General features: G+C 53.2%; 1 protein-coding gene and 1 long non-coding RNA gene across 2 annotated transcripts; both read right to left on the minus strand.

The window, feature by feature from the left end:
- Positions 1–378: 378 nt before the first annotated feature.
- Positions 379–11,318, minus strand: LOC144323063 (uncharacterized). The gene is made up of 4 exons (XR_013388609.1): positions 10,868–11,318; positions 5,497–5,580; positions 3,550–3,593; positions 379–1,012 (listed from the first exon to the last, which is right to left on the minus strand). It is a non-coding gene; the product is annotated as an uncharacterized LOC144323063 (long non-coding RNA).
- Positions 11,319–11,602: 284 nt separating this feature from the next.
- Positions 11,603–15,912, minus strand: ZFP36L2 (ZFP36 like 2 zinc finger CCCH-type). The gene is made up of 2 exons (XM_077915221.1): positions 15,562–15,912; positions 11,603–15,022 (listed from the first exon to the last, which is right to left on the minus strand). Exons 1-2 carry the CDS (start codon positions 15,610–15,612, stop codon positions 13,586–13,588), a joined length of 1,488 nt encoding a protein of 495 aa, XP_077771347.1. The 5' UTR covers positions 15,613–15,912; the 3' UTR covers positions 11,603–13,585.
- Positions 15,913–16,244: the final 332 nt, after the last annotated feature.

The following is a 16,244-nucleotide window of genomic DNA, read 5'->3' on the forward strand; positions in this document are numbered from 1 at the left end:
GCCCTCTGGGAGCCTGGAGGTGTGGGGAGATGGGGCTGAGCCACAGGAGGGTTAGAGGACAGGACAGGGAGACAGACAAAGACCAGACCCCAGGGGGCAGCCTCTGTGATGCAAACTCCAGAAACTCAGAACAGGCAAACAGGGAGCAAACGGGTGGAATGGGTGGCCTCTGAGGCACGGCGGGATGGGAGGTACTGGGCGCACCATGCTTGGGGGCGACTATGCGGGCAGGTGTCAGGGTTTCAATGCACAATGCCCTCCAGAGAAACACATGAGCTGCCCGCAACCTAGCTCTGCTGCCCTTCGGGGTCTGTCTGATAGAAATACTCACACCGGGGTCTGGGTATGAGGATATTTGTGCTGGACAGTCCACAGAACCGTACTAGTGTGCAACTTTTTTTTTTTTTTAAAGATTCCACTCATTTATTCATGAGATAGAGAGAGAGAGAGAGAGAGGCAAAGACACAGGCAGAGGGAGAAGCAGGCTCCATCCCTGCAGGGAGCCCGATGTGGGACTCGATCCCGGGACCCCAGGATTATGCCCTGGGCTGAAGGCAGGCGCTAAACCACTGAGCCACCCTGGCGTCCCTACTAGGGCGCAACCTTGGTGGCCATCACTAGGGCCCTCATGCCGTGAGGTACCATGCCACCACCGAAAGAAGGTGCTAGCACCCTGAGTGTGGGGAGTGGGCCGATGGACAGGAGGTCCAGCATGACCTGGTGGTGTGAATTGACACAACATGTGAACATGTGTGTAAATATTTATAGGTGGAGCCTCACAATCAAATCCCTGGAGTCCATCACACAAAGAGGTTCAAAGCAGTCAGCTTCGCCGAGTGGGATTGAGGAGGAAGGTGAGGAGGGACTTTTCTAGACGCCAGAACCTGGTGTCCCCCCTTCGGAAGGGCCGGGGCCCCCGTGGGGAAGGAGGGGGAGGGGCAGCATGGCCCCACCATTCACGAGCTGGACGACCTTGAGCGGGTGTCCTTTCCCCGAGCTGCATTTTCCTCATCTGTCAAATGGGAGAGAACAGAGGCGCTCTCAGGCTGCGGTTACCGAGGCCTCTGGGAGCCAGGCTGGAAGGTGCAAGGAGGAACACGAGGACGTTCTCGCTCTGAAGGAACTTCCAGGCCAGGGAGCCCACAGAGCCTGAACCAGCTGGCATAGGACAGTGTGCCCCGTGCTCCTACTGAGGCCTTCTCAGGGTGCACAAGCACCTCGAGCTGGTGGGGATCAGTGGAGGGGCCAGGCCTGAGGTGGAGACTCTGCGGAGGCAGAGAAAGCAGCGGGGACATTGCAGGTGCGTTCCAGGCAGGGGCATCATCAGCCGTCAGCACTCCAGCACAGGGGAGGGGCAGCCGGTGTCGAGGCAGAGCCTCACGGAGCATGTTTGGAGGCTTGGATCTGAACCGGGGGTGAGGGCGCTCTTCAGGGACTTAGGACAGAAGGGGCACTATTGCCTAAGAGTTTTATTTTATTTTTAAAGATTTATGTATTGTAGAGAAAGAGAGAGGGGAAAAAAAAAAAAAAAAAAGAGAGAGGGAGTGGGGGAGGAGCAGAGGGAGAGGGAGAGAACCCCAAGCGGACTCTGAGCTGAGCGTGGAGGCCAATGCGGGGCTCAGTCCCATGACCCTGAGATCGTGACCTGAGCCAAAACCGAGAGTCAGATGCTTAACCGACTGAGCCACCCAGGTGGCCCTGCCTGAGCGTTTGAGAAGCTGGCTCTGAATGACAGATGGGTGGCTAGGAGGAGGACCAGCTGAGGGCTCCTGCGTCATCACTGTCCGGGTGAGATGGGGAGCGTGAGCTGCTGAGGCAGTAGAGATGCGCAAGAGGAGGCAGTGCCTGTGCATGGTTAGAAAGCACTTACTAGGGTCAGGCCGCCTGTGAGGGAAGGGATGGAGGGAACTAGAGAAAGACCCCAGGAGGACACCAGGTTCTGGCATCAGTGGGTGGATGTGGTACCACAGCTGTGCAGACAGGGACGACGAGAGGGGTACGTGTCCCTGGGGTGTCTGAGAGGAGGCAGGTCCCCGGCTGCCAGGCAGGGTTGTGAGGTGCCACCATGCAGTGAGTGGCTCCTTCATTCCTCCTCCACTGGCACTGGTAGTCTACTGGACAGAGCGGTGGTTTTAGAATTATTTCAGACCCTCTCGGCTCAGGGAGGGAGAGAGAGCCATCAAGGGCATTGTGGGTATGTTCCAGGACTGCCTTTGGAAAAGGCCAACCCTTCAAGGGTTGGATGCTAGCTATTTGTATTTCATAGAACATTCTAGAATAGCCATGCTGTTCAGTGCCTGTGGCTGTGAGCACTTAAAATGTGGCTAGTCGACTGAGGAAGTGAGTGTTACATTTTGTTTGACAGAAATTAAATTTAGGTAGTCACACGTGGCTAGCGCCAGCCAGTTTACACAAGGCAGATCTATTTAGAATTTCTGAGGGAAGGCAGTCACCGCTCTTATCTTAAGGCTTGTGTGGTTGGGGAGTTTGGTAGAGGCAGAATGGTAGCCTTCTTGACACCATGCCTCGCCGCCCCAGATTTGGTGCCTCTTGTTTAGGTGTGAAAAAGAACCCCAAGAGATTCAATAACAAACTGTTACATTGCACTTGTGTATGTGTATATATGTATGTATGTATTCATCATTCACTTAGAAGTTGTTCCACATGCTGCACTAGTTTCAGGTGTGCAATATAGTGGTCTGACATCTCTGTACGTTACACTGTGCTCACAAGTGTAGTTGTGTCACCGCAAAACACCGTATTCCCTTTTATACTGTGACCTATTCGTTTCCTAACTGGAAGCCTCTACCTCCCACTCCCCTTCACGCACTTTGCCCATCCCCCCACCCCCCTCCCCTATGTCATGTTTTTGCTGTGCCAGCTTCTGTTCTCACTACATGGGTTGACTCACTTAAGCTTCGTGACAGCGCTAGGACATAGGCCCGGTATCTTAGAGATGAGGACATCAAGGCACAGAGAGCGTTAGCAGCTGGCTCATGGTCTCACAGCTGGCAGCAGGCGGCTCCAGTGGCTGACTACTCCGCTCAGTCTCCACAGTTTCATCTGGGGGACCCTGATCCAGGCCCTCTCCTAGACACTTCACACATGGCATCATATTTGACCCTCATGGGGGTCTTGTGCAGCAGGAACTGGACCATCATCCCCATTTCACAGATGTGGAGACTGGGGCTCAGAGGTCTGCTCAGGATTACACAGCTAGGGAGTGGCAGTGGGATGGGGTTTGAAGGCAGATCTCTGGGGGCCTCTGCTTGTAGCCCTGGTGTGACCAGCCCCTTGAACGGCAGTGGTGACGCCTGCCTGGAGCCCTCCCATGGCCCAGCCCCGGCCCCTGCAGCAGCTCTGGGCTCATAGGGCTGTGCTCTGTAAGGTCCTGGCCATGTCCACCCAGTGGACCCTCCAGGCCCGCCCTGAGAGGCTGGAGGGACATAACATCCAGAAACCGGAGCCTCTTAGCCCACAGGGATTTAGGTCTGCTTTGGTGAGAGATGATATTTACATTTTTTACAGCCCTACTGGCACAGGTCATACCTTAGGGAGGACAGTGTCCCGGGTGGTCTCTTTTTCCAGGGCTCCTGTAGAAAGCCAGAAATTAGAAAGTCTCCAGAGTGGCGTTCCCTCCCTGCCCGCCCACCCCCCCGCCCCCAGCCATCTCTAAGCCTTAGTTTTCTCATCTGTGGAATGAAAGGGATACACTAGGTCATGAGTTTTTAAACCTTTTTTAGCATTAAAATTTTTTTTCCAGTCTACTTTCTGCACAACTGAAATCATTTAAAAATGTAAATGTGGTGGAGGCGCCAGGCAGGTTCAGTTGGTAGAGCATGTGACTCTTGATTTCAGCGTTGTGAGTTTATGCCCCATGTTTGGTGTAGAGATTATAAATAAATGAACTTTAAAAAGCCGTGAATGTGGTTATCTTACTCCCCAGCTTAAAATCCTTCAGTGGCTTTCCCTGCTCTGGGGATGGTGCCTGCCCTCATGAAGCTTAGAGTCTAAGAAGGAAGGACAATATGTACATAAAGGTATTTAAAAATATGGCAAATGATAACAAATGCTAGGGAAAACATAAAATAGGATGAGAGGGGAGGAATGCTAGATAGAGCTGTCGTTTTAGAAAGGGTGGTCTGGGTGGTCCCCTGAAAAGGTGATGGCAGGAAACTGAAGAACTGGGTCATGTGGAAGAGCATGGAGGGAATAGCAAGTGCAAAGGCTCTGAGTGGGTGCAGCATGAATGGGGACCAGCAAGGAGGCCTGTGTGGTTGGTGCAGGACGAGGAAAGGTAGAGTCAAGGTCAGTAAGTAAAAGGGTTGCGGAGGGGGCAGGTGGGGAGGGACAGATAATGAGGACCTTGTAGGCCTTGTTGAGATTTTAAGCTTTTTATTTAAAAAAAATTTTTTTAAAATTTATTCATGAGACACACACAGAGAGAGGCAGAGACACAGGCAGAGGGAGAAGTAGGCTCCCTGCAGGGAGCCTGACTCAGGACTCGATCCCAGGACCCCGGGATCACAACCTGACCCAAAGGCAGACACTCAACTGCTGAGCCACCCAGGCGCCCCTTAATTGTGTTTTAAACACACTGATGAGGCAGGATACAGTCGTCCTGGGGTTGGAACCCTGGAAGTCTTTTTGGAAATACGGGTTTATAGGCAGTGTAAGAAAAGGCAGGTTGAGAAGAGTCAGAGAAGTAGCCCCAGGTGATATGAAGGGGCAACAGTTTAGATTCTTTTGAATTCTCCTCCAGCCTTTCAGTTTCAGGTGTATGACAACTCCTCTGAGCTCAGTTTCCTCATCTTTGAAACGGGGATAGTTACCAGTACCTCAGTCTTGCATAGACATAAAGGACTATCCTTACCATATGTAAAGCTTTAGCATAAAATAGAAACTCCATAAATAGTAATTATTAGAATCTTTTTTTTTTTTTCTTTTTTTTTTTTTTTTTTTTAATTTATTTATGATAGTCACACACAGAGAGAGAGAGAGAGAGAGAGTTAGAGACACAGGCAGAGGGAGAAGCAGGCTCCATGCACCGGGAGCCCGACGTGGGACTCGATCCCGGGTCTCCAGGATCGCGCCCTGGGCCAAAGGCAGGCGCCAAACCGCTGCGCCACCCAGGGATCCCTAATTATTAGAATCTTTAAGGCATTCCTACCAGGAGACCTGTGGGCATGAGCTGGGGAGAGGGGAAAGCAGAAGGTGAGGAAGCACCGTGGTAATACAGTGGTCTCCCCTTATTGTAGGGGATGTGTTCCAACACCCCCAGTGGATGCTGAAACTGTGAATAGTACAGAACCCTCCATACACTATGTGTTTTCCCATATACACATATGTACGATAAAGTTTCATGTATGGATTAGGCACAGTAAGAGATGAACAGCAATAACTAATAATCCAATAGAACAATCATAACACTGTACTGTAATAAAAATTACACGAGTGTGGTATCTCTCTCAAAATATCTTCCTGCGCTGTACTCACCCTTGTGATGCTCTGAGATGATAAAACGCGCCGTGATGAGAGGAAGTGAGGTGAACGACATAGGCAGCGTGACGTAGCATTAGGCTGCAATGAGAAGACAGGAGCGTAGAGATCATTGAAGCAAAAATACAATGTTCGAATAGAGGAATTGGTGGAAAGCAGAAGGCAGGACAGAGATCTTCTGGGGCTGAGTCCACTGCCCTGGCCCCAGACTCTGCCACCTTGCTCCATTCTCCACCCCTTGGCACCATATCCTCCATCCTTTCTGCTCTGGAACCAGGCTCCTTCCAACCACAGGGCCTTTGCACTAGCTCCTTTTACTTGGACACTCTTTCACTGGCCCTTTATCTCATTCAGTGTTACTTACCCTCTGCCCTTCTCACATTAGGGCCCTTCCTGGGCCCTAAGTGAGATTAGTTTCCCTGATAGAGGCTCTCTTCCCTCTTGCAGCCTAGATTTCAGCTTGTGAGTATACGTTTTTTAAAAAGAAAGATATTGTTCACATACAATAAAACTCGCCAGATTAAAGTACACGAATGTGCAGATTTTAGTATGTTCACAAGGTTGTGCAACCATCATTATTATCTAATTCCAGAACATCTCCATCAACCCCGAGAGAAACGCATCTCTTGGTACTCATTCCCCATTGGTCCCCTAGCTCCTGGTCACCGCCACTCTACTTTCTATCTCTGTGGATCTGCCCGTTCTGGACACTTCGTGTAAGAAGTGTCATATGATACCATATGATAGCTGGCCTTCTGTGTCTGGCTTCTTTCACTTAACGTTATGTTCTTCAGGAGCATCCATGTGTCAATACTTCATTCCTTTCTCTGACTCAATACTATTCCATTGTAAGGATAGGCCATATTTTGGTTGATTTATTCATCCGCTGATGGACATTTGGGTTGTTCCCACTTCTTGGCTATGGTGAACAAGTGTACAAGTTTTCTTATGTGGACATCATGAAGCCTGCATGAGGTCAAGAAAGGGGGAAACTAACATTGATAAAACAGTTCTGCGGGTACCTGGGGGGCTCAGTTGGTTAAGCATCTGCCTTCAGCTCAGGTCATAATCTCTGGGGTCCCAGGATCAAGCCCCATGTCTGGCTTCCGCTCAGCAGGGACTCTGCTTCTCCCTCTCCCTCTGCCTCTCTCCACCACCTGTTTTTCTCTCTCTCAAATAAATAAATAACAACCTTAAAAAAAAAAAAAAACCACAATTCTGAAAACCAATATATCACTTTGGAAAATAGTAAGACAGCTCCTCAAAAGGTAAACACAGAGTTACTGTACGATGCAGCAATTCTACTTCTAGGTAGACAACCCAAACTGACAATGTGTTTGCGCAAAAGCTTATGCACAGATGATTGTAGCAGCATTATTCAACAAGAGCCAAGAAGCTGGAAGAACTCAAATGGCTGTCAACTGAGGAGTGGATAAACCAAATGTGGTGGATCCATATAACATATAATGGAATATTATCCTGCTATATATACAAAGGAGTGAAAGCGGATTCATACTACATCGTGATCGGACCTTGATCGGACAGGGACATCCATTATGGTAGGGGGTGACATCTGTTAGCATTTACCATGGGACGGCTGGAGGGTCCCAGCCAGCAGCCCCAGCACCCCATGCCTTCCCTGTGTGGGCTGGATCTCAGGGCAGGGAGGCGGCGGGCCTGCCAGCCAGTAAGTCTGAATCACACCAGGTGTGGCTCTCGGTGGCAGGAGCCTCCCGCCCTGCAGGAGTCTCTGATTTCTGCTTCAGGACATGCTGCCTTGGGACTCTAGGCATCCTGCTGGTGCCCAGTGAAGTGCTGGCACCCTGGCCTGACTGGACCTGCAGCTTCCTTAGTGGCCAGGCCAGCAGGCAGCCACCAGACAGCACTTCCCTTCCCGGGCAGTGGGCCCCTCCTGGGCTCAGTGGGTAGGCGGGCAAGGGGCAGGTTCCCAATGGCCCCACGGCCACTTCTCAAGAGGTCCCAGGCTCAGAGACAGCCTCGCAAGCAGCCCCTCACCTGTCACCGAGAGGGTAGCACACGGCCCTGGACCTGCATTTCGAAGGGTCCACTTCCCCATAAAACTGGCACAGGGCCCGGCGGAGGGGTCACAGGCCATCTGCCGGCCCAGCCCCACCTCCTGCGGAGGGGTCCCTGGGAATTCTGTGTTTTGTCAAATATTGCTGGGCTGTGGAGTTTTATTTGAAAATAATTTTAATTAGCTGGAAACTAGGAGTCTAATAAATGGAAAACAGAAAACTTTCCAAGGCCACGGCTGGGAAACACTTGCTTTTTTAAAAATTCCGCCTGGCTTCGCAGGCCAGCTAAGCACCCTGACACGAGGGCCCGATTGCCAGAGGAATCCACAAGGAAAACAAAGCTTATTTTTAGAGAAATATTTTAAACTCAGTTTCAGCGAGCTCAGGAGTTTTCTTGTCTGTCGAAAATCCTTAATATCTTTCCTTCTATTTCAGAGCTGCCTCTCACCCCAGAGGTCTCAAGAACTCCTATCCGATGAGAGCTATTTCTGTGCAGATGAAAATAAAGGGGTCCCCTCCCCCTCCAACCAGAGAATTCATTGTTTCTAAATATGTCCCTGCAGTCAGGCTCTGGCGGCCGGTCCTTGGCAGGTGCGCCCAGCAGTCAGGTGGGTCTGGGGTCCCCACAGGCCTGGAGGCCTGCCTGCTGCCCTCCCACTCGGCCCTGGTCTGCCCACCACCCTGCAGGAAACAGATGACAGCCTGGTCACCATTTCCGGGTTTTGAAAGCAGTTTTTCACTTGAAAGAGGCCTGCTAAAAAGGGCTGCTTTTCCTCTGTAGGTGTTAACACCCTCACCTCCACACAGACACATCCAGACCCAAACATAGAGCAACACCCTCGGATCCTTCCTCACACCCCACAGACCCACACACCTACCCACAGCCATAGCTACACAGATGCAGCCACCCACAGCAAAAGGCACAGCCACACATACCTGTACACTTACGCACACACACCCCGACACACACCCACGCAGCAACAGACACACCCAAACCTCGACCCCTACTCACACACAGACCCTGGAACGCACACCTGTACACACACCAACACAACACTCTCATACTCTACGGACATATATACCCCCCCCCCCCGCCCACATATCGACAGCCCCACATGCCACGACTCCCCTACGACAACAGCACACAGACCCCTGAACACCTGCATACAGAATGATACCCGGGAACATGTGCACACCCGGCTAGACATGCAAGGACACAGATACACATACCCCTCCATAGGGACGCTCCCCCCCAGACCTCTGTCCACACACACAGACACACCCTTAGGCAGGGAGGGGGGCGCAGGGGGGTGGATCCTGGAGGGGCTGTGGGCTTCCTGCTGGGCCCCCTCACCCACCTCCTGCCAGCAGGGCTCCTCCTGGGCAGCCCTGGCCCGGCCCCTCCCTCTTCCTCCCTTCCTCCTGGGCCTGGGCAGCAGCGCGGAACTGGAACTGCCCTGGATGGCCACAGGTCTGCACAACCCCCAGTGCGAACAACAAAAAATAAACATGATTAAGTGGGGGAGCAACAATGAGAGTGGCTTTGGTCCTCTTAGGGAAGGGGAGCCTGGCTGTGGCTCAGTCTCCAGGGACTCCTTTGGCTGCCCTGAGTCACCAGCCCAAGGAAAGCTCAGAGACCCAACTTCTGCTTTCAAGACGACTTGGCCAGAGTCACCTCTAGATCTTTGCTCTTGTCACTGCAAGCAAAGCTGGTGTACACCAAGTGGCTGGAGGTGATTCCCTCCAGGTTCAAATGCTCTAGGGTGTCCTCCTCAAACATGTCCAGCCTGAGGGGAGGTCTTCTCAGGACCCCCACCTCCCACAAGCAGATTTTAGTACCCACCATCCGTCCTCTTGCTGGGCCTCCCCACTTGGGTCCTTCCTTCTCTGGGCTCCCCACAAGGCCTGGCCCTTTTATCCAGGTTCCTGAGCAGCCGCAGGGCTCCTAATCTCCCCCCCCCCAAATCCCAGATCTATTCCCATGGGCAGGTGGGGGGCTTTGGCCTTTCAATCGTTGGTGTGTGTGTGTGTGTGTTGTTTTCCCCTTCTATATATTTAGCAATAGATTCAGAGTGAGGGGTGGCAAATATGTCCACATGGGCATTCCTTCTCTGAAATAATCTAGAAAGTGGCACATACTACTCAATGGGCTACTCAAAAAAACAAAACAAAAAAACCCTTCCTTTTCAAACAGCCAATGGCAACGCTACTATTAAGACATTCTCAACACCCTCCCATCCTGGGCTCATTTTCACAATTGGCTGCAAAAGAATTTTATCTCGAGTATAACACAGTCTTGGACCCAGTGAGCTTCAGTTCCGCTCCCTGGCCCGTGACAGGAATCCCAGCTTGTCCTTACTTGCAATTTTTACTTCTAGTCCCCTTGGTTTGCAAGGAGACTTTCCTAAGGGTGATCGAGCAATAGTAGAGAGTTTTGTTTGCTGTTCATTCCAGCCGCTGCAGAAAGACAATGACCTATATACCCTCCATTGATCTGTGGCAAGAGGAAATTTCTGAATGATTCCCCCTCAGCTGGCCATGCTCCACTGGGTCTCAGACACAAAACATCAAATCCTAGCAGTTGGGCTTTCAAACAACCCAATTTTTAAAAATGATGTGGCTTACCCCAACAAGTCTGACATTCCAGCCGATCAAAAGTCCTTGTTTAGAAAAATAAGTTTTGGAATGAGGTGGAAACAAGGCCTTTGAAATGCAGCTTGGCCTAAATAGCAGCGCATTTCAGACTTTTCCTCCCCACTGCACATTCTTTATGGTGAAGAGGCCAGGGAGCCCGCAGGGTCTGGCCGGCCAGGCCCTCCTTGGCCTCAGGCTTCCCCTCCCCCAAGGCGAAGCCCTTCGCCAGGGGCCCAGCATCTGGGAGAACTTTGAAACTGTTCCCCAGCCCCTTTGGCAGCCAAGCACCAAAACGCTCCAGTTAACACCAGCGCAATCATCGCTAACGTGAAACAGCTGCCCGGCCTGGCGGGCTCCAGACCACCCCCCACCCACCCGGCTCAGCTGGGAGACACAGGAGACCCGGCAGAGGGGTACAAGCAGTGGTTGATAGGGCCCAGCTGTTGTAGATAAGAAAACAAACTATTGCTAAATCTTTTACCTACTTTGGAAAAAGTGTCTGAACTGGGGATTGGCGGGGGAGGGGAGGCAGGGAGGATGGAGCAGGGAAAAACATGAATTGATTGATTAACCTGATTTTGAAGTATTAAAAGTTGATTGTAGGAAAAACAAAAACAAAAAAAACAACCCACCATACCAAGGTTTTGTTCAATTGTGTGTGAATCGGCAAATTGGGGCCTTTTTTTTTTTTAACTTACTTTTTCTAAGAGGCCTGGGTTGAATTTGCTTTCTGGCCACTTACAGTCGCCCGAAGCAGACACTAATCCTTTTGCATAAATAACGTGTGTGCTCATTCCCAGAGGAAGCTGTCCGCATAAACAAACATTACCCAGATATAAGTTTGACCTGTTTTCGTCTTCCTCCCCGGACAAGGACACAACCAGGCTTCCCAAAGTCCAGGCAAAACCCTGCTTCTCCAGCTTGAGAGGCTGGGTCTAGGCCAATCGGCTCCCCTTCTGCGGCTGAGCCCTCTAGGGGGGGCCCACAGCACCCTCCCTCCTTTCACCACCCTAGCTCTAGCCGGTCCATTCCCTGGGCGTCCCAAAAAAAAAAAAAGAAAAAAAAAAAAAAAAAAAGGACCTTCAGCTGCCACCGCAGACACGTGATCCACTTGGTGACTCACAGGCGGGCCACACCCCTTCAGGCCTTCAGCCAGGTCCAGCCACCAGCCAGTCAGCCAACACAGGGATGCATCTTATTACCAAGGGGAACAGCTAACTAATGCCCTTGACAGTCCAAATAATTATTTTCCTTCAGCTAAAAGAACTTGCTATAAAATACACAGGGGCAGGCCCTTCCGAACCCCGACTGTGCCAAGCTTCCAAAATCTCACCCCCCACCCCCCAGCCCCTCCAAGGCCTGGGCAATGCCTGACAGTGGTGCCAAGCTAATGCTCAAGGTTTCTGGTTTAAAAAACGAATCTTACAGATTAATACCTTTTTTCCCAAAAATTTTATTGGGGGAAACTACAAAACATTTACAGTACAATGTTTACAGTCACAATTTGTAGTGAACTGATTCCCCAAAATATATTACAACTCAAGTTGACTTATCTTGTTACATTCAAAAACCTACTTGTCAAAGTAGTCCAGAGTACATACATACAGAGTGCTCCAACTGTACCTACGTACAAACAAACTAAAGCTACTGCTCATTCATCCGCTGTCCAGGAAAGCATTCCTGCCTTTCTACACACGCAAAAAAAAAAAAAAAAAAAAAAAAAAAAAAGTACAAGTTTTGGAATTTTCTGTAATGAAACAAGGCATATTCATGTACTACATACCATTTTTTTTTAGCACTAAGAGGTGGCCTCTTCACTTTAGATCTATATAAAAAAAGTGGTAAATATCTTTTCCTTTTGTGCAGTTGAACCCATCCTACATTCAAATTCTCTCAAGCACTAATAGAAAAATACTTATTTGGTTGAGGAAGATTTAAGGCAAGTTCTGGCCCTTCCAAAGGCACTGTGAGACTAACCCCCCACCCCATTATTGCTACATGTCTTTATACGCAGAGTATGTCACAGTAGAATTGGTGGAATAAACAAAAGACCTTTTTTTTTTTTTGCTAATTTAAAAAGTTGGAATGAGAAAAGCATGCCACATTGAAGCCTGATTTGCAAAGTATGTGGTCACTTTAAAGTTGGATGGGCTACAACCATTATACATTCTAAGAAAACTCATAAGATATTCCTCAAACTACTTCCACAGCATCAGGATAGGATTTCTGTAAAGAAATCACGCAATCTTTCAAAATTTACGTAAACAAGGAAAGAAATTAATGAAATAAATATTACATACAATCTCTTAAATTAAGATTTTTTTTACTCATTTACAATAAAATAACCAAGTGAAGTTACAAAAGGCATATATTACTGTGAAAAGAACATACACTCCACATTTTGCCGATTAATAATGGCAATCATAATTTAACATAATAAAAGAATATATATCTATTGCTTTTCATCATACTTGATAAATACAGTATGAACAAAATTTTCAATGTATACTTTTCACAAGATAATAAATAAGTTAAATAGTTTTTTCATATTGAGTTGTGGTGCAGTGGTGCGAATCAACTCAAAACAGCTAAAAATTCAGCAGTTATTCCCCCCAACGATTACGAACTAAGCTCTGCCCAAGGCTTCCAGAAAGAGCAGACAAAATGGTTCTAAAATTAAACATCCACTAAGTGGTGGCAATGAAACCAGTAACCAGTAGGAAACTTTGGAATGCAGGTGTTTTTTTTTTTTTTCCAGACAAAAAAACTTGGTGTCAAACAAACAAAAACCTAGGGAGCTGAGGACTACAATCAAGGCATATTCCTGGTACAATGTTGGATTCCAGAAGCTTAGAGGTTTAGCAAGGTGGTGGCTGGCTGGTTTGTTTACACTGGTCTGAGACAAACGACAATTAGGAACTTCAAGATAAGAGTTCCCACATCTGGACTGTAACTAATGCTTTTCAAGTGAAGATATGGAATGGTGGTTGGTAGCTGCTGGTGCTGGGTTGATTTTATTTTATTTTTTTCCTAAAGTCCCAAACTCCTAGGAGACCTAAAAAAGTTTAAGTGTTTGGTTTTTCTTTTTTTTTTTTTTTTTGTTCTGTTCGCATCACAACTGCCCTGTTGTGAATATTTTTGTTCATCAATACAAAAGTTCGTTGGCTTTGTTTTGCTCAACAAGAATGAAAACTTCGTAATAATAATAAAAATAATAATTAAAAAAAAAAAAAAAAAAAGAGGAAACCGAAAGGGGGAGGGGTGGGGGCCCCTCCCGGCACACAAGTTCGAGTCCAAGTGCTCGGTGCGGCCCCGCAGTCTGCAGGCGGCCGGGGCGCCCTCCAACACCCCCGGGGCGGCCTGGCCTGGCCTCCCCTCCTCCTCCTCCTCCTCCTCCTCGCTGGCGCCCTCTTGCCTCAGTCGTCGGAGATGGACAGGCGGCTGAAGATGGGCAGGCGGCGGCCGGGGTCGAGGCTGGGGGACTCGGAGCCGCTGAGGCTGCCCGAGCTCAGGGAGCCGCTCAGGTAGCTGTCGCGGTCCGACAGCGAGTCCGGGGGGCTCGGGGGCGCGTCGAACACGGGCGACTCGGACAGGCGGCGCGGCAGCTGGAAGCTGAAGGGCGGCGAGGGCGGCGCGGCGGCGCTGGCGGGGAGGGGCGCGCCGGGCGGCGCGGGCGGCGGCGCGGGCGGCCCCAGGCCCTGCTGCTGCTGCTGGCTGCGGTAGTACGCGGCCGCCACCGTGGCGAAGCTGTGCGTCTGGATGGCGAGCGGCGTGATGAGGCTGCTCAGCTCCGGGCCGAAGGCGAAGGCGTTGTTGGCGCACGAGGCGGACGAGCAGGCCGCGCACGGGGCGCCCGGCGCCAGCAGGTCCTCGGCGCCCCCGCTGCCGTACAGCAGCGCCGCGGCGGCCGCGGCCGAGGGGCAGCACGTCGGGGCGCCCGAGGGCGTGGAGGCCGACGAGCAGGACGAGGCGGACGAGGAGCAGGACGAGGCCGAGGAGCAGGAGGGCGGCGGCGGCGGCGTGCGCGACGTGGGGCTGTCGAGCAGCAGCGGCGACTCGAGGCCGCCCGGGGGCTGGTGGTGGCCCGACGGGAAGCCCGAGAAGCTGAGGCTGTGATGGAGCTTGGGCCGCGGCTCGCGGGGGAAGCCCAGGTGCAGCGCGTCCCGCGCGCTGAAGGCGCGCAGGTCCCCGGAGGCGCCCCCCGACGGCGCGGGCCGCCGCTCGTCCGCGTTGTGGATGAAGTGGCAGCGCGGCCCGTAGGGGCAGAAGCCGATGGTGTGGAAGGTGCGGCACAGCTCCGTCTTGTACTTGGGGTGCCGGGTGAGGCTGCGCAGCTCGTGGAAGCCGTGCGCGAACTGGCACTTCTCGCCGTACTTGCACGTGCCGCTCTCCTCGAAGGGCCGGCACAGCTCAGTCTTGTAGCGGGTCGAGTTGATCTGGGAGCCGCCGCCGCCGCCGCCGCCGCCGCCGCCCCCCTTCTGCTGCTGCTGCTGCTGCAGGTGCAAGAGGTGCTGGCTGCGCTCGCCGTTCTCGCTGAACGAGCGGTCCCGAAACTTGTTCTCCTTGTTGAGCAGGGCGGTGCCGCCGCCCCCCGACGGCTCCTTGAGGGTGCCGTAGGAGGCCGGGCCGCCCGCCGCCCCGCCGCCGCAGCTGCCGCCGTTAGCCGCGCCCGGGAACTTGGGCGAGCAGCTGCCGGCGCTGGGCGCGGGGTGGGCGAGCGCGTGCAGGTTGCTGGCCGAGTGCCGTCGGAGAAAGCCCGGCGTGAAGCCCGAGCTCGGGGCGGCGGCCACGGGCGTCCCCACCGCCTTCTTGTCCAGCATGTTCAGGTTGAGGTTGGCCAGGGATTTCTCCGTCTGCCAAAAGGAGGGGGGCGAGGACGGGATGAAATATGGACAGGGAGGGGAGGGTCGGGGCGAGCCGCGGAGGAACTTCAGGACTCCGGAGTCTTCTTCCTTTCTGCAGGGCTTTCGACTCGGCCCCCACCCTCCACCCGTACACGCGCAAAGGTAAGACAAAAAAAAAAAAAAAGAAAAGCCAAGTTCGCGCGGGGAGGGGCCGACTCCCACCCCGAGCCACGCTCGGTTTCGACCTGGGATCCTCAGCCCGCGGGCCGCCGGCCTGGGCGGCGCAGAGCCCGTCCGGGAAGCCCCGGGCAGCGTGGCCGCGGTCGGCGCCGGAGGAGGCCAGCGGCGGCGGCGGCGGCGGCTCGCTCTGCCCTTCCTCCGCGTCCTCCCCCCGCCCACACGGCACGAGCACACGCTGCAGCGGCCTCCGGCAACTCCTCCCGGCCCCAAAGTCAAGGCGGGGAGGGCTGCCCCGAAGCCGAGCGCAGAGGCACCGTCCGAACGCCCGCCCGCCCGCCCTCCTCCCGCCTCCGTGCGCCCTCGCGTACCTTGCACAAGAAGTCGATATCGTAGAAGGCGGACAGAAGTGTGGTCGACATGTTTCTGGATCCCGTAATGGTCGGAGCTGCGGGCGGGGAGGTCCGGAGGAGCCCTCGGGGCGGCGCGGCCGGGCTCGAGCCACGACGAATAACGGGTGAGGGGCGGGGGAGGGACCGAAAGTTTGCCGGGGGACGCGACGGCAGGGACGGGGGAGCGGCGCGGACCGTTCTCGGGGCTGCCCGGGAGTGCGGGGTGGGGGGAAAGGAGAGAGAAGCAGGGAGCGCTCCTCCGCGCCCCGGGGTGCCCGGCCCGCCCCCCCCCCGCGCGGAGCCGACGACAGCTCGCGGACTGCTGGAACTCCGCGGCCCGCGAGCGCGCGCCCTATATAGAGCCCGGGAGCGCGGCAGCGGCGGGGCGGGCGTGCCGGGGGAGGGGACAGAACGCTGACCCCGCCGGGGTCTCCAGGCAACGCCGCCCGCCGGCTCGCGGACGTCAAGCGCCTCCGTGGCCTCCCATTGGCCGCCGCCAATTTTTTTTTTCCTGGGGGGGAGGGGGCGGGAGGCCTCGGGGCGGGGCGGGCTGCCGGGGCGCCCGCGGCGGCGTGGAGAGCTCGTCCCTGATGGGTGCTGCTGGGTGGCGGCGGGAAGATAAGGGCCCCCTCCGCCGGGGCCGCGCTGTTGGAAATCCCCTG

This window comes from Canis aureus, chromosome 11 (assembly GCF_053574225.1).
Source record: "Canis aureus isolate CA01 chromosome 11, VMU_Caureus_v.1.0, whole genome shotgun sequence".
NCBI lineage: Eukaryota > Metazoa > Chordata > Mammalia > Carnivora > Canidae > Canis > Canis aureus.